Source organism: Equus asinus, chromosome 2 (assembly GCF_041296235.1).
Source record: "Equus asinus isolate D_3611 breed Donkey chromosome 2, EquAss-T2T_v2, whole genome shotgun sequence".
Lineage (NCBI taxonomy): Eukaryota > Metazoa > Chordata > Mammalia > Perissodactyla > Equidae > Equus > Equus asinus.
The window spans coordinates 123130054-123153351 of record NC_091791.1 but is presented as its reverse complement, the minus strand read 5'-3'; the positions used below and the strand labels follow the sequence as shown (position 1 = coordinate 123153351).

The following is a 23298-nucleotide window of genomic DNA, read 5'->3' as shown; positions in this document are numbered from 1 at the left end:
ACTCTAAGTACCTGTTAGAACAATCCTTGAATCAAGTTCAACTTTTTGTTTCCTCCAGACCATCCCTATTGCAAACTTTTATCCTGGGTTTCATTCTCATTGGCCCTAGAACAGAAAGGAACTGCCAGATATAAGGATGAGAATGATCATGGTCCACATTTTGGCAGTTATATTTGGAATAACTAATGTCTGAATATTTAGATAACATGTTTGAAGAGAAACTTCTGGATGGCATCCTATTTCTTTTTAAGTTATGATGTTTTCTTTTCAACTACCACAAAGTATTTTATAACAAGAGTCAAATATGTGATAATACAATTTTCTTTATTAAAAATAATTTACAGCATCAATAACATATACACAATTGTCATCAACTGAACTTTGCCTCCAATATATTTCTATACAATACTTAATATTATTGAACTTAAAACTGTTACACTGTGTTGTTGGCTTTAACTATTAGACAATGATTTAGTTACTTAAGTGAGACATACAGTTTCATAGTCACACATTATGTGTAAAATTGATAGAAACATCGGCACTATCACACTCTAGGGGAAGAAGCCACTGAAGAAAGCCTAAGTCCATCTCCTTCCCCTCTCTTTTGTTACTCCAAATCAAACTAAGGTAGAGTCAACCTCCAGTATCTTAGTGCCGTCTCCTAAACCTAAAGGCAAAAAAGAAAGGTGTCTTAATTCAACCATAGAAAAATGTCAGTCAATATCATTTCTCCTCATCCTGTCACTCATCAGAGAAGGCGAATGCACACAACACTGTTACCATATATGCAAACAACTATGACTCTGATTTAGGTCTTAGCTGTACTTTTTTCCCTTAGTACCACTGAAGTTTGATGACCAGTGAAAAACTGAGCAATCTGGCTAAACAGATTCTGATTCCTCTCATTCAAATGTCAGCTTGGAGATAAAAGAGGAAATAATGACAACTGTCATCTTGGAAACCTTTTAAGTGTACTAATGGCAATTCAGTGGTTGGATGACATTTTCACTGGTTTCATTTTATAGGAGTAGCAAAACCCAAGGCATGAAATATGGTAATTGGTAACAATGGTTTTTAAAAGATAAACAAAAAATGCTGCTGTTGATAATGACCTTTGAAATTATACTTTAAATTCACAACACTGATTTGCTTCTCTCATGTGCCTATTATACTTCCTTTCCATGATATTTGTGTGTTTTTATAAACACAAAATTACCCAGATATAGTCAACAAAGGAGAAAAGTAAAACAATAAAAACCAACAGATGCCACATTATTGCAAACAGAGAATTTGGCTAGAGGCAGAATTCTAAGGTACACACTAGGACATAACATCCATGACTCTCCTCCTCAGTTGACAACTATGCTTATCGAGCTTTTTGGATCACTGTATATGAGAGATTAAGAGGACCTTGATTTTATTCCTGAAACACAAGATTTGCTTGTACTATTACTAGACTAGGTAGACTGGAAAATTAAATGCTTAATTCATAGCTGGCTTGCTTTAGCATCTTCATCTCCTGGATCAGCCGTTTATGATGATGCCCACTCTTCGGCCCAAAGGCTACATGTTATAGTATGACTTAAAAATAATACAGATGTTTCCCACACACATATAATCTGGAATTATCATTTCTTCAAAGCATATAACAGATATTTTAACATTCAACTTGTAAATTCTCCCTCCCTACCTCATGTTTTCATGTAAATCAAAAACACATGCACTGACATATACACAGCATAATATCAAAAAACACAATATGATTTGAAAGTACCAAAGAAAATATTTATAAAAAACTTAAAGAAGGGAAATAATTTTGTCAAACTCTAGTCCATCTAATTGTCTAAGCACATATTTGCAGAATATTTTCACAAGATTGTATAACTGCTATGTGCAAAGTTCTCAGTGGTCTTTACCCACTGGTTTGGTAGTTTCAGCATTTTAGCTTAAAACAAACAATTCTTTATTTTGTGCAACGTGAGCTAATTCTGAATCACAGTAACTTAACTAGGTCATATGAAGATTTCCATGTGAGAAAAAAAAATAAAAATTAACCTTTTGGCTGCTAAGTTTAATTTCTTAATTTAAAAAACAAACAGGTATAGGTCTTTCTGGAATTAGTTATCCAACCTTTTTCTTAAAAGTTGCCAAACTTCTTGTTGCCAGAACATTTGATGTGGTCAACAGACATGATATAGAGAAAATATGGTACTCAGACAGTAGCAATTTAACTGTTTTATCCTGATGGTCAGCTTTGGTTAAAACAAAAACATAACAAAATTAATAGAATCATGCATCCTAGATAAAACAATGATTCAAAATGACAGGAAATCTATTTAAATAATTAAGAAGTAACCAACATTTAAAAAAATGCTTAGGGTTGAGGAACCACATAATTTAGGGTGGATAAAAGTCTAGAGGAAAATCACTTTAGTGATTAATGATTAAATAAAGTTCTCTTTAGCGACTATAAATGAATGTGGAATTTTGGTTAATGAAACCTAAAATATAAAGTTACAGTATCACATAAGGTGAGCAAAATAGTCTAATCCAATTAATATAATGCCATCTGAGGCTTGCCAGAGAGGGTCACAGTAGCAAATTACCGAAAACTTAAGGGCTGCATATGTGATACATATTTCCACTGTTAATACATGGTGCTACACAATCAGCTGTATTCTGTAATAAATGGTCCATCTTCAGATGAGGAGGAAACCTTGGCTGGAGTGGAGAAAATGATTGTGTCTGGGGCAGGTTCCATCCCTTGCAGTTAGGCTGAGACTGAGGATAACCCTGGCTTATATTACAAACTAAGAATGCCAACTATGTTTCAACAGCTCCATGTTGAAAAGGAATGAATACATCTGAAAGCCCATTTATAAATCAGATTTGAACTTACACAATTTCAGAGTCTAATCTGGCTTCTTATATTTCAATCTGCTACTCTTAAACCAACAAACAGCAGTATACAGTTTTATAGGTGCAAAACTAAATAGATGACTTCAGGAAGGTTATTCATATAAGAATCTTCAACACAAATTCAAATTCTGCCTTTATTTACAAAATGGTCTGATAAAATACCCTCCCCCCTATACTTACAGGTCTCATCCACAACACACTTTACACGTTGATTTTAGCAATGTTAATAGCACCATTCGTATATTATTTAAAATCAAGAAGATTTCATTTCAGTCACTGCGTTGATTCATAATCATTTACACCCATGGATGAGATAAGAGAGCATACTGGGACCATCTGCAGCTCCATGGTAAGGATTCCTGCGTCCAGCACACAAGGCTTTGTTTACAGTTACGACTTATGAAAGGTATCCTTAGTGAGTAGATACTATGAGAATTTTCGTGCCACAAAGTTTAGTAATCCTCCATGTTTGTACAATGTTATTTCCACATCATTTTCAAACGAAGCAATCACGCTGAATACTTTTCCAGTGCTTGTCTTTAAACAAACAAAAACATCTCATATGAGTGATAAAATCCTCAAAGTGTTACTTAGTGCTAAGACCATTTGTCTTCATATACAATGACTATATCTGAATATGACTATACACATTCTGTCTGAGAAACCTTTCTCCTGCTTGGAAAATAACCGAGACACCTAAACATGGGCTTCATAGCTAAGTAGAAAAACAGGTATTTTGATCCCTAATTCTAAATGACAAATATTCTATCACCTACAACACTAAATCAAATGATTTAGATTTTGACTTAGGGAAATTACACTATTAATGTTCATTTCATATTAAATATTCATTGCATATAATATCTGCTACTCTTTTCCTTTTTTTCCTTAGTTGTAGAGTCTGTATTACCCTAATCTTGAATGCTCAACTTTGCCTTCTCTTTGGAGTGATATATATGCCTGGATTAAAATTAGATTGGGATAGAAAGAGCTGATAACTAGGAAAAGGAAGTTGACAAATATAAGTGGAAGTTCAAATGTTTTCTTTTTTCTGGACTGAAGTATCCAGTACTTTCTACTTTTCTTCAGAGAACATCAATTGTATTAACATTGGTTTAAGTACACAGGAAACAGCCATCTTAAACTACAACTGATGTTCACTAACTGACATTAGTATGCAATTTATACTAAGTGGTTTTTATTTAATTTACAACCATCTATTTGAGTATATAGTACACAATCATATATTTGAGAATTTAAAGATACCTTCATATTTAATGTAATTCCAGGAGACAATTCTTCAGGAAATTTTAAAGAAAATGTTTCTCTGCCAGAGAGGCCCAAGGAATCTGCATTCTCTCCTGGAAGGAACTGAAGCGGAGCTATGCCAATTCCAATCAAATGATCTTTGTGAATTTTTTCATAACTTTCAGCCAAAACAGCTTTCACACCCTGCAACAAATGTGCATTTTATTTCTTCCAATCATTTCTGAAAGTTCATTTAGCATTTTAAAGGGAAAAATTTTACTTTTGGCCTGTCTATAAACACTTTTAATCTAATGTCCCATATACTAAGGGTCAATGTTGTATCAAAGTAGTTCAGAAGCCTTAACTTTTTCTCTATTTTTAAGTAGCTCCCTAACTTATTCTAATTGCCCCTCTGCCACTCCAGCGTTAAGTACTGCCAGTGCCTACCACACAGTAAGAGCTCTATACATGGGGGCAGCTGCTTGGACCTCAAATAGGGTTCAGGTGGATTTCTGTTTAATTATGGTGGACCTAACATATGTGTTCATCAGCACTCTCTCTTGAAATGCCAATAAAATAAAGGAAGAAAAATGGCATAACCCCATAGCAACAAAGGAACGAGTGAATTCTATAAATACTCAGAAGATAGAGAAGATAGAGATAAGTAACTGACTTAGCAGACAATGTTGAAACTACAGAATGATAAACAGAAATTAGAGAGTGATACCAATAAGGTTTGAGTCAATCTGCAACAAAGAACCTAGAAAAGGCTTGAGACTTAGAGGCATGAGTGTTCCAGAACACTGAAGTACTAGCTAGGAATCTATACAAAGCAGTAAGATCTCCCACTCAGTCCCCACTCAACCCTCCACTCCAGAAGAGTGAAAGTTTACTCTCTGGAGAAAATAAGCTAGAAAGGCTCTAGATCCATGTTTCTCAGTTTTTTTCCATTATTGCCTCCTAAGGAGCATTTTTTTAGACATTTTCCCCCTAATCACAGCCTCCATTTCACTGCCCACCTCCAAAAATTTAATACCACAAATATACTGTATATCTGTTTATGTACTAAATGTACATCTGTACGTTATACATAACAAGAGTATGATTTTTTCAACACCTGAGAACCATTTTTCACCCCTTGGGAGTGCCATCACTCTGCTGAGAATGGAGGCTCTAGACTGAGGAGCACTGGGAACAGGGGAAGGCTGCGGTGAGAATACACTGGACACAAGGAGATTAAGGTCACGTCTGTGTCCTGAATGGGTCTCCTTCCTTGAAGAAACTGAATGGCCTCAGAAAATACTTAACAGATACTGACATACAGGGCTCTCTCAATGAAAAAGGTAGCTTGACATCCAATCACCTACATTAAGGCCTGATAACTGGCAAAACCCAGCCCACATCCACAGCTTGTAATAAGTTTTTAACCTTTAACTGAATGGCGAGCCAAGGATCACCAACAATATGAGGAAAGCCTCCCCCATAGGAAACAAAGACTAAATAACTTTCAGAAAAAAGGGGACCTATACCTATAATTAATATTCACAATACTTAAGATTAGTATCTTAGAAAGATGAGAAAATGCAGCTTATTCCTACAACTCCTTAAGGTATTAGCATTTTAAGGGGGGAGATTAAGATTCAAAAAGAATGAAGTTCGTATGAGGGTTGTGTTTTGGCCAGCCTTTTTCCAAGTACACAACTGTAAAGATGCAGTTGTGTAAGTAAGAGATGGCAGAAGGTGCCTGTCATATGACTATTCTCTCTAGCAGGTCTCCTATTTGCTCTTCAAAAGAAACAGTCTCAAGAGAAATGTCTCCCAAACAGCCAGGCACCATCATCTCCTACCTGGAAAAAAAGAAAGTAAAACCTGGCCCATTATCTCTGAATCTGTTAACCCTTGATGAGGCAAATCAGAAAAAATGAAATAAAAAGGGGTTGAGTAAAACTACCAATGAGTACAAATAATAATTATTTTTAAGACAGAATCTCCTTTCCCTCTACCATATTGATTTCCTCAAATAAGAAAAGATTGATGTAGGTTTAACCAAATTCAGAACATTAAAATGCAATTAGATTGTACAAAATATTATATAAGATCACTTTCAAAAACCCCACAAATATGAGATCCAAATAAGCATAAAAAAATCCAAATGAGTAGAAAAAAACTTTGATAGGATGTTGCTGACAAAGGGAATATTTAAAACGCTTTGAAGTTTAAGAAAACAAAATTTAAGAATTGATACCAGCAAATATGGTCCTTTTGCAGCCCAGTCTCTTGAATTTCCTGAACCATATTTCTTTCCTGCTAAAATAATCAGTGGGATACCTTCTTTCTGATACAGCTCTGCGGCCTCAAATACATCTAGCTGTAGATCAAAACAAACACAAAGATCTTTAATACAAGTTTTTATCTAGTTAGCAAGTGCCTAAATATTTTGTATATACATCCTTACCGTCTGTCCTGATGGAAAATGAATTGTTTTAGGAGCTGGTTTTCCAATAAACTTATTGAACAGCTTGATATTTGCAAAAGTGCCTCTTGTCATCACAGCATCATTACCTCTTCGGGCTCCGTAAGAGTTGAATTCACGAGGGGTAAGGCTACAAGAAAGTTATGAAAGTCAGTTTTCATTTCAGATGGCAAATAATCACACATTACTGAATTGTAAAACTTATTAAAAAGCATGTTTTTATTATGGAAAATTTCAAGTGTGTACAAAAGCAGAGAAAACAAAAGAGTGAATGCCTAGGCGTCTATCATGAAGCTGTAACAGTCAACTCATGGACTGTTTCTTCTATAATCATCTCCTATTAGATTATTTTGAAGCAAACTCAGATATCATATTTTAACTGTATTTCAGTATGTTAACTGTATTCAAAATGTTAACATATTTCACTATGTTTCTCTACAAAATATGGACTCTTAAAAAATACTATCTTGATACCAAAAGAGAAAGAAATCACTATTTCTTAATATCAGGTAGCCAGTCAATATTCAAATGTTCCTGATATGCCCCATACTTTTGTTGATTTGTTCAAATTGGGATCCACATATGGTTCATAAATTCATTCAGTTGATCTCAAGTCTCTCTCTTTTTTTTTTTAAAGATTTTATTTTTTCCTTTTTCTCCCCAAAGCCCCCCGGTACATATTTGTATATTCTTCGTTGTGGGTTCTTCTAGTTGTGGCATGTGGGACGCTGCCTCAGCGTGGTTTGATGAGCAGTGCCATGTCCGCGCCCAGGATTCGAACCAACGAAACATTGGGCCGCCTGCAGTGGAGCGCGCGAACTTAACCACTCGGCCATGGGGCCAGCCCCTCAAGTCTCTTTTAATTTATATGTGCCCTCTCCCTTTTTGTCCCTGCTTATACTTTATCTGAAGAAACTGTCATTTGTTGTATAGATTGTGCTGATTGCATTTCCATGGTGTCAAATGTTGTTCTGTCCCCTTTATTTCTTGTGAACCAGATGTCAGATCTAGTGGCTTTGTAAGATTCTGGTTTTTAACTTTTTGCCACAATGCTTCCTAGATCGTACTTCCATCAGAAGCACACAATATACAGTTGTCTCTTTCTGGAATGTTAGCAGCAATTGATCATCATTGTCTAGACTGATTTTTCATTAGGGATTGCAAAATGGTGATCCTCTAGTTCTATCATTTTTTCTTCATTTTTTAGCTGGAAAACTTCTATAAAGACAAACATTTCTTCATTAATGATTTGTTATGTTGAAATATACTCCATACAGGAAAGGCTCTTGACTCGACTGTGAAATAATGAGATGGTTCCCTATCATCTTCCAAAGGTAACTTGGTTTTTTTATCCTTTTATTATTATGAACTCATGGATTTAAATATATTATGTTTCAATCCATTCCAGTTATTATTCTTCATCGATGCTCAACACGTCCCATCTCTGAACAGTGACTGGTTCAAGGTGGCTCCTGAGACCTTTTGACAAAAGCTTGATAGTCTCTGATCTCTTTTGCTTCTGGTACAAGATGTCTAGAATCATCTTGTACATTTCCCAGTCCCAAATCTAGAATCAATCATTTTTCCAAGAAGCTTGTACTGGGAAATGGTATTTAGACACCATAATCTGGATGCTTCAAGTGTCAATGCTGCTATCTTGGTCACTATATAAGTGACTTTTTAGGGACAAGAAACAACTAAGCATAAGCATTTCAACAATCAACAACCAACTTTTATCAGCCTCTCATTCGGTCTTTTATGTAGAGGAAACAAATATTCTAAACTGTACTAAACTTCTTACTTCAGAATGGGGGTGGTGGGAGGTTTGAGCATCTTTATTTAAAAAAATATTCTAACTGATGAGAACTACTGGATTAAATGTGCTAAGAAATCCATATCAGAAATAATAATAAATACAAAGTGACTTTTTTTTTTGGTGAAAACTATGTCGTGATTATGACCAAGGTGGAAATTGTGGCCAAAAATTATCTGGAAGAAGGAAAAATTATTTTATTTCTCACCACTATAAATAAAAGCCATGTGTATAACAAACTGATTCATCTTCCTCAAGTTATACTAAATGGAACTGCTATTAGCAATTTCTACCAAAAAGTGTTTTAATTTATATCAAACTAGTTAACTAGAAAATAAACTGAAAAACAAATTTAATAATAGCACTAATGAGATTACAGTAAGAACTATACAGTATTATTACACGTCAAACCAAGCTATATAACACTGATTTTTATAAGATATTTCAATGAAAACTCTCGTTATTTGAATAGTGCAAGCATTCAAAAGCTAATCAGGCAGCAGTACCACAAATTCTGCCTTTAGCAAAACTTTGTCTCTGCTGTCAAAATAGTTCTTTGATAATAGAGCAACTCTACATTATTAATCATGTAGAAATGAAATAAAATCTTTCTAGTTTTAAATTTGCATCTCCTATATAAATGGTTTTTACATTCACATTTATTATTATTGTAAAATTTTAGGCTTAAGAAGATGAAATTCATTGTCATTGATTTGATACAAATGAAATCTAGCCTCAAGCAAGTACACTTTATAGCCCACAAAATATTTAAATTTCACACCCCAACAATGGGAGGATAGTTAGAACCAACTGATCAGCATTTATTTCATAAGTCAAACCAAGCTAACTTTTCAACAAAGTAGCATTGAAAAAGAAAAACCTTGGGACTGGCCCAGTGGCATAGCAGTTAACTTCACATGTTCAGCTTTAGTGGCCTGGGGTTTGCCGGTTCCGATCCCAGGTGTGGACCTATGCACCACCTGTCAAGCCATGCTGTGGCAGGCATCCCATATAAAACAGAGGAAGATGGGCACAGATGTTAGCTCAGGGCTCATCTTCCTCAAAAGAAGAAGAAGAAGAAGAAAAAAAACTTTGTTTCCAAACAGTTGTTTATCTAGACTACAGGAGTCAATTTAAAATAGCAATTTCAGTTTCTAAAGTTATAAACAAAGGCAGGTACAACCAGTACCCCAGGTATTGCTTAAGTGAAATATGCTGACAATTAGACGCCTATGATAGTGTGTATTTATTGGATAAAGGAATATGATCAGTAGAAACCTCTTAATCAGTGAGAAAGAAGATAAAGACACCTTAAAACCATGTAGACATACCCTCTGTTTGTCAAATACTTAGCAGCAGCACTACTCCTAGCAATGCTTCCAGCAGGTGATATATGGTCTGTTGTGACAGAGTCTCCCAGGTATAACAAGACATGGGCATTTTCAATGGGCTGGGGTGCAACTGGCTCTTTGGTCTAAAAAGTAAAAAAAAAAAATTGAAAGCATTTAACTCTTCATGAGATTTTTTAGTTTATGATAATCTTTAAAAGATCAAATAGTAAAACAGTACTTACAAGCTTATCAAAAAATGAAGGACATCTGATGTAAGTAGACTTTAAGTCCCACGGAAACAAAACCGAATCTGGTGCTTCTAAGGAATTCCAACGTTTATTTCCCATCTGTGAATATGGTTTTGGTTGATGAACCAGAAGAAAGATAAAATGGAGTCAGAATAATAGGTTTATGAAAATGATCAAGGGAATAAAACAGTACTTAGGTTAGAATGAAAAACAAAAAAAAAAAGCCGTATCTATTTGAAAAGAAAGCTAAGATACTGCATTCTATAAAATCATGACATTTTTGGACAGAATGAATAAAGATTTGCTTATCAAATTAAAGCACACCAGATTCTAGGAACACCCTAACAGTTAATTTTCAATATAAATTGAACATAAAAGATTTTATAGAATCCAAAAAAAGTTAAAGAATTTAGAAAGATCTATACATGTTGTTATTAAGTGTGTTCCGGGGTATACCGTTAACTTTTAAGAATATTATCATGGAGGAAAACAACTGCTTTTTTCAATATGTGTGTCCCACATCACTGTGTATTAGTCCTGCCTTAAAATTACGTTCAAAATCTCACCATTCCTCACCTATGTCCACACTACCCCAATGGTCCATGCCATTACTATCTCTTACTGTGGACTACCACAATTGATCTTGCTGATTCTATCCTTACCCAGCCCTCTCCCCCAATATATTTTCAATATAAAGATTGTTCAAAACCTTCCAATTGCTCCCCATCTCACTCCACTCAGAGTAAAAGACTAAATCTGTATAACGGTCTAAAATTCACTATGTAATCTGGACCTCCATGTCTCTCTGCTATCATTTCCTACCACCATCCTTCTTATTTCCTCTGCTCCAGCCACAATGCCCTCATTAAGGTTCCTTCCAGAAGGCCTTTACACCGCTCCCTCTACCTGGAAAGTCCTGCTCTTTGTCCAGATACACGGCTAACTTGTTCACTTCCTTCAAAACTTTGCTCAAATGTCATGTTTTAAACCATCCTATATAAAACTGGAATCTACTCCCAAATTTTGCACAATTCCTTCTCTTTACCTTGGTCTATATTTTTCCATAGCACTTGTCACTTTTTAACACATTGTATACTTTACCTAATTATTCTGTTTACAGTTTACTATCTGCCTCTCTCCAGGAGAATTTTTCTACTGTTTTGTTCACTGACACATTCCAAACACCAAGAAGAGTGCCTGGCAGATAGCAGGGGCTCAATAAATATTTGTTAAGTAAATAAATACTTCTTCTGCCCTCACGTTTATATTCTCTGTTTTTTTAAAAAAAAAGCATGAATATATATATTTAGCTTGAATGTGCATAAAATATCTCTGGAAAGATGCTTAACAAACTGACACCATTGGTTGCCTCTAAGGAGGTGGAGGAGATGGCTAGGAATGAGTGAGAGGGAGATTTCATTGTTTGCTCTTATTTCTTTTGGATTTTGAACCATTTGAATGGGAGTGACAAACAAGGGTAGTTTCTATGAAATGTGCTCATATTCAGGATGCCAAATATAAATGCTTGCTATACATTTCTAATAAGTAAATAAAATCAATTCTAATGCTCTAAGCTATTCTCTTAGATATTGGAGATTCCAGATACAAAATGACTATCACTCATTGCAAACTGTGTATTTAAAATACATTTTTATTCCATTCAGAAAGCAATATGCAGGAAACAAAGAAACACAGCCACTTTATTAAACTAAGAAAGAAATAAGACTCTTACCTCTATTTTCTCTTTTAATGCTTTAAACATGGATAATATAACAAGTTCTTCCTCTATCTGATGAACTTCTTCTCGACTAGGCCAAATATCATGCAGGTAAATGTTCTTGCCAGTAGAGTCAGTACCTGGTTAAAAAAATCTTAATTTGATATTTAGTATAAAAAATAATTCCCTCAAGATGTGAACATCTTTTCAAAAACATATCATACAAACCAAGTAAATTATACAACAACAGAGTGCTACAGGCTTAAGCAGCTGGAAGAACTAATTTCTTGAACATTTTATATTCTTCATATGAATACAGAAATTAGTAACTAAACATTATAATAAGATTTCCTGAAATAATTTAAAGAATGAATGGTCTAAGAAGCACTTCAAAAATACAACAACTTTTGGGGGGAAAAATGTGTGCAGATGTATATGTATATATATATATAAAGGAAAAGATACCTAAAGGCTCTGTCTGGAAATCTATATTCACTGTGCCTGCTATGGCATAAGCTACCACTAAGGGTGGAGAGGCAAGATAATTGGCACGAACACAATCACAAAGACGACCTTCAAAATTTTTGTTTCCAGATAAAACTCCACAAGTAACCAAATCACCCTGAAAAAAAATACACACAAATTTATTCAACTCAAGAGGTGATACAGATTTGGATAATCATATATAAGCAATCTCAAATATTACATTTCTGAGGGCAAGATAACCAAAAAAGCATATAATCAATTATTAGGTATAGAACTATCAATCCTATAAATAAACTAATTCCTTATATTATTAGCTAATTATTTCAAAAATCTAAAAATGATCATTTTAAGACTGACAGGTTACTCTTCCCAAGAGGTGCAAGCACTACAGAAATACAAATATATCAATAAACAGCTTCTACAATTTTTGTTTTTTGAGGAAGATTAGCCCTGAGCTAACATCTGTCACCAATCCTCCTCTTTTTGCTGAGGAAGCCTAGCCCTGAGCTAATGTCCATGCCCATCTTCCTCTACTTGATATGTGGGACACCTACCAGAGCACGGCTTGCCAAATGGTGCCATGCCCGCACCCGGGATCCGAACCGGCGAACCCCAGGCAGCCGAAGCGGAACATGCGTACTTAACTGCTGCACTACCGGGCCGGCCCCCACACCTTCTAAAATTTAATAGTAAAATATAGTTAAGAAAACCCATTTGGATGTCTTACTGAGCCACACAGTTTACCTGTTTTACTGCATTTAAAACTGCTTCTGATAAGGGTGCTGTATTTCCCACACATGTTGAACATCCATAGCCAACTACTTCAAATCTGCATTTCAAAAAATAAGTGTGATTGGACAGAACATCAAAATATTTGTAAAGACAAGTCTTATCTTTCATTTCCATCACTGTGCTAAGAGTACTTAAGAATATTTATGACACATGGATTAATCTTCATCAATATGTTCATTTCACAGCTTTTGAGCAATCAAGTCTGACTCTCAGGCATGCTATTTGTACTGAAAGCAAAACTCTGAAGAGCCTTAATACTTAGCATGTTCCCTAGTTAGATTTGGTTAACTAAATCTGACATAGCATCCATCACACTCCACAAGAAAATTCCTCAACTACTACTTGTTAGGAATACAACATGACCATTTGAAACATTGATATTATACTTCCATCCAAAGGGGTTTAAACTGCAAAGTATCAAGAGGATCGGGCTATAACAATCTGACCAAAGGCCCCCAAAGAGGTATTATAATTGGGTACTCTGATGGGAGTAAATCTTTCAATTCCCAACCAATTAAACCCAAGAATAGTCCCTGAAAAAATTCCAAAACAATATAACTAAAAAAATTACAGGTATAATCCTCGAAATTATTTTCAGCTGCTCTTCCAAAAGCAAAGAAAAAATCTAAAATTTACCAGGCTTGCAAAGGAATTGATGATTTATGTAAGATAATATGTCCCAAAATACACACTGAAAACCCCACTAGCATCAATTATTTTTTAAGTACATAAGAAATATAAAAGTTACTTTCCTCAAAGTTCAGGGACAACTTAACCTAGGCTTAACAGACCCAATAACCTCAAAAAACTTCAATTAAGACAACTTACTCAGTTAATAATGCAACCTATGAGATTTCACTCATTTCTGAAAACTGATCTATAAAATTCATGAAAATTATGCACTACTTTGTACCATCCCTCTACAGTCTCCGTCACTGTTATCTGGTTTTACTTGTTTGTCTTGTTTCTCCATTCTCAAACTAGAGATGACATCTCCCACTTCTCTGCAGCCAACACATTGCCTTGCTCACTGAACACACCCAATAAACATTTGTTGAGTGATAAGGCCTGAGATTGTGTGGTAATGGCAAGGTAACAAGGAGAACTAAAGCATATTTTTCCCATCTTCTCTTTCTACATCAAAGGTCCTAACAAGCAGCTTCAATCATACCAATGTCATTATAAATAGTGATAACTGTCACTTACCCGAGCTTACTCAGATATGGTAACACTCCACTCGAACTGAGGTAATGTGTAACCATCCCACTGCCTGGAGATAAGCTTGTTCTTATGTAAGGTTTAACATGCAGACCAGCTTCAACAGCTTTTTTGGCCAAAAGACCTGCACAATAAACAAACAATGATTTATTATGGCATTATTTCTTTCCCTCATATTAAAGTAGGAAGCAAGAAAGGGTTTATTTAACAGGTTGATCTCCAATCCATGTTAGGGTAAAAGTCCAAATTCAAAATGTCATTATTTTGCCCATTTTATTCTACTGATCTGTTTCATTTAAAACAAAGAAATTGTAGTAGATATACTACCGTTTACATTAAAATATTAAGGTACAGCTGGACATCATGGCAATGTGCACACAAATGGAAAAAAAAGGATATATAATAATATCATGCACACATATAATAGACATCATTACTGAACCATTTTAAATGCCATAATAAACTACTAACAATTTAACATTTATTATACATTTTATACAATTAATGAATTGTTCCATGTACATACAATTGATTTCATTTACAACTCTTGTCAATAATCTTTTACTTCCTTTATACTCTCAATGGAATCTAGCACACTATGAGAAACTTCTAGTAGATTACCAAGAATTTTGCTAATTAACTATACTTCTAAATTAACAGAAGCAGATACAACCTAAAAGTCTCAGAAAGTCTCTCAATATCAAACATAGACACTCACTCATGCATAATCCAAGAAAAATAAAGTGAACATACCAGAAAAGTAAAAAATAATTTAGAGAAAGAAAATCTATGGTCATAAACCACAACCTACCTGCAGCGAGCATGACAGATGGATTGCAGTTATTGGTACAACTGATAACTGCAGCAATGACCACAGATCCATGAGACAGCTTATATTCACTTCCTTCATAATGAAGAGAGACAGTATCGCTTTGCTTTTCAGCTGCAATTTGGAAGCCTTTAAATCCAACCTATACAAATGTGCACATAAATATAAACTAAGTATTCTGGATATGTATAGAAAAAAAGATTGTTAGAAAATACAGCAGATCTTTGACATTTGATGATTTAACACTCAAAGTTCTGACTATTTGGAAGTGATATTGACGGTCTACGACATTCAGTAGCTGTAATTCAGATGAAGCATAATTTGAACAGTCACGAAAGGAGTCTGGTGGTGTTCATAAGCTTTTACCTACTGAGTGAGTCCACCCAACTACCCAGGATCTAGATCTTATCTGGCTTTGTTCTCTACTCATCCCTGCTTACAGTAATTCTCAAGAGATGGTATAAACTTTTTCTTTGTTAAAAATGGCCCTAGAGACTTGCTTCAACAAGATCCTGTGTGTGTGTAGAACAGATGAAGCAAGACTAGCTATGAGTTGGTAACTGCTGAAGTGAGATACATAGGAATTCATTACACTATTTTACTCCTGCACAAGTTTAACATTTTTCACATTAAAAAAAATCAAGAAGTTATAGAAAGAAAGGCTCTGAAAAAAGAAACCAGCTACTAGTTTTCAGAACAGAGAAAAAGACAAGATTGAAGCCGTGATTCTTAGAAAGTACAAACCCCAAAAGTCAAAGAGGTCTCTTGTTATTCTGTTACATTTACCAGATTTTACGAGACTAATTACACAGTATGGACTTTTATCCTAGTCTGGAAAGTAACAAAATTCTAGAACAGTGCTGTTCAATAGAACTTTTTGTGATGACAGAAATATTCAGTATCTATGCTGTCCAATACAAGAGCCATACCCACAAGTAGCTACTCAAGCACTTGAGATGAGGCTATTGTGGCTAAGAAACTCAATTTTTAACTTTAATTTAAACAGACACAATCAACCTCTGACCCTCACAGTGGACCTGGGAATAAGCTTTCCAAATTGCTGACTTGTACTTTGTACAGAAGGAAAAAGAGGAGGCTGCTGGTATGTGCCGTAACATACAAAAATATCGCAGGAGATTGAGTTTATGGGTCACCCTGTTCTTTACTGCTTAATTAGCACAAAGTGTATTGACAAATAAAGATAACAAGAGGTAATGTACCTTTTCATTTAAGCAAGCTTGGAAATCATTTTTCATATCTGTCACAGCAACTCTATCCTGAGGTCGTTTTGGACCACTGACAGATGGAACTATTGAATTCAGATTAATTTGAATCACCTAGGAAATGAGAGAAAAGAGGAAAAAAAGGAACAGAATTTTTAAGTAGAGATTCCAATTTAAGAACTACTTTCTGAAGCAGAATGAAGATATTCGCATTTATTTTAATGCAATTTAATGGTGAAATACACACCCAGAAATAAAGATTTTAAAACTCCATTTAATTTATGAAATAAAATATTAAAAAATTAGCTAAAAGCAAGACTAGCAGATAGTATGCAAACTAGCACAATATCAACTGTATTAGACTATATAAAATTTTTTGTTCCCCAAATCTTTTTCTCCCCACAAAGATAAACACTGTCTTCAAAGATGACTGATGATAAAGTAGATGCCTGTGCCAACTATCAATTTATTGCTTCTGAGCTTCAAATTCACTCTTCTTTGCCTGCTCTCTGATAATGGAGGTGGGCTTAGTAAACATTCCTTCTTTCTAGCTTGCATGATATTAAGTCTGGTCGACAGAGAGAAAGGGTTTTTCTCTTTCTGGTTCCAGAGTGTCTAGTTGGTCATGCTCCTGTAGACCATATTTTTATTCCTTGGTTAAAATAAAATCGTATTTTGTTAAAATCCTAATCCCAGCTCTCAATTAGGTTTTCATTCATTTCTTCTGGCATTTCTACCATTTTCCTTCATACATTTTATTTGTGTATAAGCAATTCAAATTAAGTTTTTCTTCTCTACGGCTTTCATCCATTATTTAACAATCTTGTTTATTCTGACTGATTATATATAATGGCAACACCTGCTTTTCTTATACTTTCATTTCATGGATCCAGGTGATCCTAGATTTCGTCTTTAAGTAGGTATTTAATGAGTTTCTCTTGAAATCAACATCCTGATGGGTTTTAGTTTTATTTCTTAATCTGGTTGAGTTTTTAATAGGCAAATTTATTCCACTTCACTATACCATCAAAATTTTTCCATTTAATTTTTCTTATTGTTTCCCTGTATGTCTTTTTTTTTCTTTTTTTTAATGTAGACAAAGCACTAGATTCAATAAATAATCAGACAAGTTAAAAGATTTGCCCAGTGTCACACGAATTCACTTCCTATGGGTTCTATACTCGCCTTCAATATACCTATAAATATTCATTTATTCACCTAACATATTTACTGAATATCTACTATGTGCCAGGCACTGTTCTAGGTGCTGGGGATACAGTGTCATACAAAACAGATGAAGTTCCTGTCTTCATGGGGCTTACTTGTATCCTGGTGGTGGAAAGACAGGCAAAAAGCATACAAATTAATAGATAATGTGAGGTAGGGATACATGCTATGAAGAAAAATGAAGCTTTTGAGAAAATGGATTTCCCAACAAAAACTTGCTTAACAGTTAACTGGACCTACAACACCACCAAGTGGTTTTAGATCCTTGACACACTCCTAGAAAATAAATTTTATTAAAATTTACACTCTCCTGAGAGTGAATTTTACCAACTTCAAGATAAATATAAATTTCCAATAGATAAGAAATATTTGCTTAGACTGTAAAATATCTTTAACATTTAAGACCACATAACTGTATATCCCTTTCACAACAGAGACTTTTTTTTTTTTATTAATGTTATGATAGATTACAACCTTTTGAGATTTCAGTTGTACATTTTTGTTAGTCATATTGTGGGTACACCACTTCCCCCTCCGTACCCTCTCCCCACCCCCCCTTTTCCCTGGTAACCACCGATCAGATCTCCTTCTCAATATACTAATTTCCACCTATGAGTGGAGTCATATAGAGTTCGTCTTTCTCTGACTGACTTATTTCGCTTAACATAATGCCCTCGAGGTCCATCCACGTTGCACAACAGAGACTTTTTATAAAATACAGACATTAACCAAATGCCGATGTTATCAAAATTGATATTTTGGGAGGATATTATAGTACTCTTATCATAAAGTAGAAAAAAATTAGAGCAATAAATTAAGAGTCAATTATATATTTTAAATACTAAAAATTTAGACTTCATAAAATTCACTCTAGTAGAAATCTATGTAAAATTAATGAATAAAATGAAAGCAGAGTCACAAATGACATTTGTTAAATAATAATAGTAATAGCTAACATTTATTAAGCACTTACTATGTGCCTGAAACTGTTCTAATGAATTTGCATTTACTCTCTTAAGAATCATATGAGGTAGATATTATCTTCATATTATAGAGATGAGAAAAATGAAGCAGAAAGGCTAAATAAATTGCCCAGGGTGATATAACTAATAAGTCTTAGAGCTGGGTCAGGTTCCAGAATTTACACTCCTAACCACTACTATGTTGGTTATTTGTATATACCTGGGAGTATTCAGGTTCTCCTGAATTATTCTGGTCATTTCGAAACAATTTCACAGCTTTAAGGTATGTTTCCATTGACTTGAGTTTGGCTTTGTCAAAACCTAAAAAGATGATGAACAAGAAAATCCAGTAAAGAATTTTGAAATCTTTGTGGGTAAGGTTGCTGAATTCCAATAATGAGCAAAAAACAAATATTATTATTACTAAGTACTCATAGTAGAATTTTTTTATAAATTAGTACTTGATATTATTCTCAAGCACAGTAAAATTTTACCCTTCATGAAAACTCCACTTTATAAAATACATAACAGCTCCCCCTTAAAATTTACTCAATCACAGGCAAGATCAGAAATACTGAGCCAGTTCTATAAAACTTACAAAAAATATTGTTTGTAAAAGAAAAACCAATAATAAAACTGAATATAATAAATTACTACTCACCATGAAGGGTGAAATAAGCAACCTAAATATAAGCAATATGCAACTTAATAGTCAAAATGAAAGAATAAAGTAATCAAAAGTTAAGAACAGTTTCATAGAGCAGAAGGATAAAAAGATCTAACAGATCTTCAAAAAATTAAAAGAATTTAGACATTAACAATAAAAATTTCCAATTAAACATCTGGGTAGTTATCTGTAAGCCTGATGAGAAGTAACTAACCATGGCAGATGGTATTTTCCAATGTTTGGCACAGCAATATATATCCTAAGTTACATATTCTTCTTACAATGTGACAACGACATTCCTCCATCAAGAGGTGGAACTGATATTCACTTCTCCTGAATCTGAGCAATGTGAATTCCAGCTGGCAGGATGGCTGGGACTCCATTTCTCTCAGGTTACTTACCCTTGAAACTCCACTATGTGAGAAAGCCTATACTACATGGAGAACCACATATGGGTGTTCTGGCTGACAGCCCTAGCTGAGTTCCCAGGTGAGAGTTAGCATTTACTGTCAGATATGCGAGTGAACAAGCCTTCAGAATTCCTGTCCCTAGCTTTCCAGTCTTGCAGTTAAGACCTAGACATTATGAAGCAGAGACAAGTTGTCCCAGCTATGCCCTGTATGAATCACTGACCCAGTGAAATCATGTGGCAATAAATGTTATTGCTGTTTTAAGCTACAAAGTTTTAGGATAATCTGTTACATGGTAATAGGTCATTAATACATTAACTCATGTTAACATGCAAGGAATGAGGCACCTCTAACCTTTTTTCTCTTGAATGTTTTACCAACCAAACTCCAGTGTAGAGAAAGCTCTGCATTCTATGAGGACCATTTCCTCTAAGATTCCTAATGACCAGTCATCCATTTTGCCATTTGACTTATTAACTTATAATCTGCCCCTAAACGAAAGAATACAAGAATATATCCCCAAAATATACCTATGATTAGAGAGAGTAGTTCAGCAATTCTCTCTTAAAAAAACGAAGTGGCTCAAGGGGCCTTATGAAATAGAAACACATCCTGGCTTTGCAGGTACTTTCTATTTTATTTTATTTTTTTAAGATTGGCACCTGAGCTAACAACTGTTGCCAATCTTTGTTTTTTCCCCTGCTTTTTCTCCCCAAATCCCCCCAGTATATGGTTGCATATTTTAGTTGTGGGTCCCTCTACTTGTGGCATGTGGGACGTCACCTCAGCATGGCCTGATGAGTGGTGCCATGTCTGTGCCCAGGATCCAAATTAGTGAAACCCTGGGCTGCCGAAGTGGCGTGTGCAAACTTAACTCAGCCACAGGGCCGGCCCCCTATTTTTTTTTTTCTTTTGAGGAAGATTAGCCCTGAGCTAACATCCATGCCCTTCTTCCTCTACTTTATATGTGGGACACCTGCCACAGCATGGCTTGACAAGCGGTGAGTAGGTCCACACCTGGCATCCGAACCGGCGAGCCCTGGGCCACCAAAGTGGAACATGTGAACTTAACCACTCCGCTACCAGGCTGGCCCAGGTATTTTCTATTTTAAAATAAACAGTCAGTAGAAGAGCGGTCAAAGTTCCTAGATAATGAGGCTATAAAAAAGATTTGAAATCTGTAACCCTGTGTTGCATTTAACAAAATTATGTGCTTCTTATTCTTTAGACAAGCACTGGTTCTCAAACTTTTTTGTCTGGTGGCTCCTCTACTCCTGGATACGGAAGGGAATACCTGTGAATATGCTCAAGCCTGGTTTCCATGAAACTGCAACCTCTGATCCCTAGGCAGGGTGTAGGTATTCATCATCATGGGGAAAAAGGGAGGCGAAGATCAGCTGTTTGAATAATTCCTTTAAGTTGCTCTAAGTGAGTCACAGGGTACTAGGGTTTGAGAGCACAAGATTTTTTGAAGATATCTGATGCAGTTCATTTGAAAGCCACTGTTTCAAAATTATTAAATAACAGGTACAAGGCAGTGATTTATTATAAAATATTTCGGACACAGTGGAAATGTAACACATTTATGCTAATGATATCTTCTTACCTGTATGTTCTAAATGTTTTAATGTCACATTATCAACAGGGAAAAAGCTGAGGATAGCACCATATTCTGGACACATGTTTGCTATTGTAGTTCGATCCACTATAGATAATTGTGAAACTCCACTTCCAAAAAACTCAACAAACTTTCCAGCCACTCCTACTTGCCTGAGGTGCTATATAAAGGGATACACAGAAACACACAATTAGCAATGCTAAGATTAGCATGGATTCTCTGAAAACTATAAAATCTAATTTTTAACCAATACTAGTGACAGTGAAGAAAAGAGGTTCTCTGTCATTCTTATGAAACATCGACTCATTCTAAAATCATTTTTCTTAGTTACTTCTAAGTAACCAAAATACCTACTCACCTCTTCTAAACTGTAAAATGGTCTCAGATTGGTATAGGGTGAGTGCCTACAGGTTGACTAAAAATGAAATAACCTTCAACCTATGAATAATATTAAGTCCTAACATACTAGAGGTGCTAGGGATCACTTATTACAAAGTCTTTTATAGATGTAGAAACTCAAGCCTAAGAGATAGTCATGGATTCATATATTCATAGAAATATTTTATTTTTATTTATTTATTTATTTTTTGAGGAAGATTAGCCCTGAGCTAACTACTACCAATCCTCCTCTTTCTGCTGAGGAAGACTGGTCCTGAGCTAACATCCATGCCCATCTTCCTCTGCTTTATACATGGGACGCCTACCACAGCATGGGTTTTGCCAAGCAGTGCCATGTCTGCACTCGGGATCCAAACCAGCAAACCCCAGGCCACTGAGAAGCGGAACGTGAGAACTTAACCACCGCACCACCAGCCGGCCCCTCATGGAAATATTTTTGACGATGAGAGCAATACAGATTAGATATACCAAGCCAAATATTGCTTTCACCAAATTAATGAGATATCACAATATACATTTTGAAAAACAATACAAGATGAAAAGAACATGAAAAGAACAAGGCCTCAAAAAAGAAATAAAATAATCAATAGATGTAAACATACACAATAGATTTAACTTTTATATCACTGTAAAAGCAAAAATGGCAAAACAGACATGTAATATTGTTATGAAAAAATATAGCCAGAGAGTTCTGAAAAACAGCATTAATTTTCAGGCTGTCCAAAGGAAAGAACTGATTTCTCTAAAAACATACTGGGATATTCCTTTTCCTTTAGGAATAGTCCTGCAATTCTCAATTTAACTTCTTGATCTTTTGGTACCATAAGTCAATCAACCATTTCTGTAAGACGTCAAAATTTTTTCTAATTAAGGAAGAAGATCAATACCAAATGCCAAGAGGGAGGAAATACCATTTTCTTTCCCTGCAGAGTATTCTAAAAGCCTTCAGACCAATAATCTAACCAAAGAATGCTGAGATTCTGGGATCTAAACTGAAATTGTATGTGGAACATTTCCCAGGTTCATTCATTTAACAAACTGGGACCTAATCATTAAAATAAAGTTAATGAAAATCAGAAATTTAAGATGCAGAGTTACAAATTATTGTTCACTAGGAAACCCTAGAGTATATGTATTGAATGCATGCAGCCAACATTTTAAAATTGCAGAGAAAAAAATTTCTACATAATACATTAAAGAAACGTTAAAACAGCCAATAGAAAAATTTGACACAATCACACTTTACAGTCCATATTTTTGAAAGTATTATCTAGTAAAATAATAGTTTCTAAAGGGAAAATGATTTAAACAAGTATTAAAGGAGATGCAATTAGATCTTTCCTAACTATGATTCTTTTAATTCATATAGTCAACAAATATTTATTGAGGGAATAAGGCATAATGGTCAAAAGCATGGACTCAAGAACCTGACATCCTGGGTTACAATCCTTGTTGTACAACTTCCTATTCAGCTCTATAACCCTTTGGTTATTAGACATTTGGTTAAAGTCATTAAACTTTACTGTGTCTCGAGTTTTCTCAGAATTAAAATGAGGATAGTAGTAGGACCAATCTCACAGACTTGTAATGAGGAATGAGTGAGTTAACATGTCAAGTAAACGACACAACAAATTGTTTTGTACTTACTCATACAAAGTACTATATATTTGATATTATTACTATGATGATAACTATGACAATGCAGCTAATAATGTCAG

The 23298-nt window shown here is 34.8% G+C and overlaps 1 protein-coding gene across 5 annotated transcripts in view; it reads right to left on the bottom strand.

Annotated features, from left to right (window-relative positions):
• Positions 1-305: 305 nt before the first annotated feature.
• IREB2 (iron responsive element binding protein 2) overlaps positions 306-23298 on the bottom strand; it is a 57031-nt gene continuing 34038 nt past the window's right edge. For 3 of the 5 annotated variants that reach the window (XM_070497514.1, XM_070497516.1, XM_014856430.3), the window contains 14 exons: positions 21170-21341; positions 18707-18807; positions 16295-16411; positions 15057-15216; positions 14234-14369; positions 12980-13064; positions 12215-12371; positions 11765-11889; positions 10027-10131; positions 9785-9927; positions 6623-6770; positions 6413-6535; positions 4186-4371; positions 306-3456 (listed from right to left, as the gene is read on the bottom strand). In XM_070497514.1, coding sequence (XP_070353615.1) covers positions 3346-3456; positions 4186-4371; positions 6413-6535; positions 6623-6770; positions 9785-9927; positions 10027-10131; positions 11765-11889; positions 12215-12371; positions 12980-13064; positions 14234-14369; positions 15057-15216; positions 16295-16411; positions 18707-18807; positions 21170-21341 — 1869 coding nt within the window. In that variant the 3' untranslated portion in view covers positions 306-3345. The remainder of the gene's footprint in view (positions 3457-4185; positions 4372-6412; positions 6536-6622; positions 6771-9784; positions 9928-10026; positions 10132-11764; positions 11890-12214; positions 12372-12979; positions 13065-14233; positions 14370-15056; positions 15217-16294; positions 16412-18706; positions 18808-21169; positions 21342-23298) is intronic. The other 2 variants (XR_011498206.1, XR_011498207.1) reach the window with 1 other exon arrangement.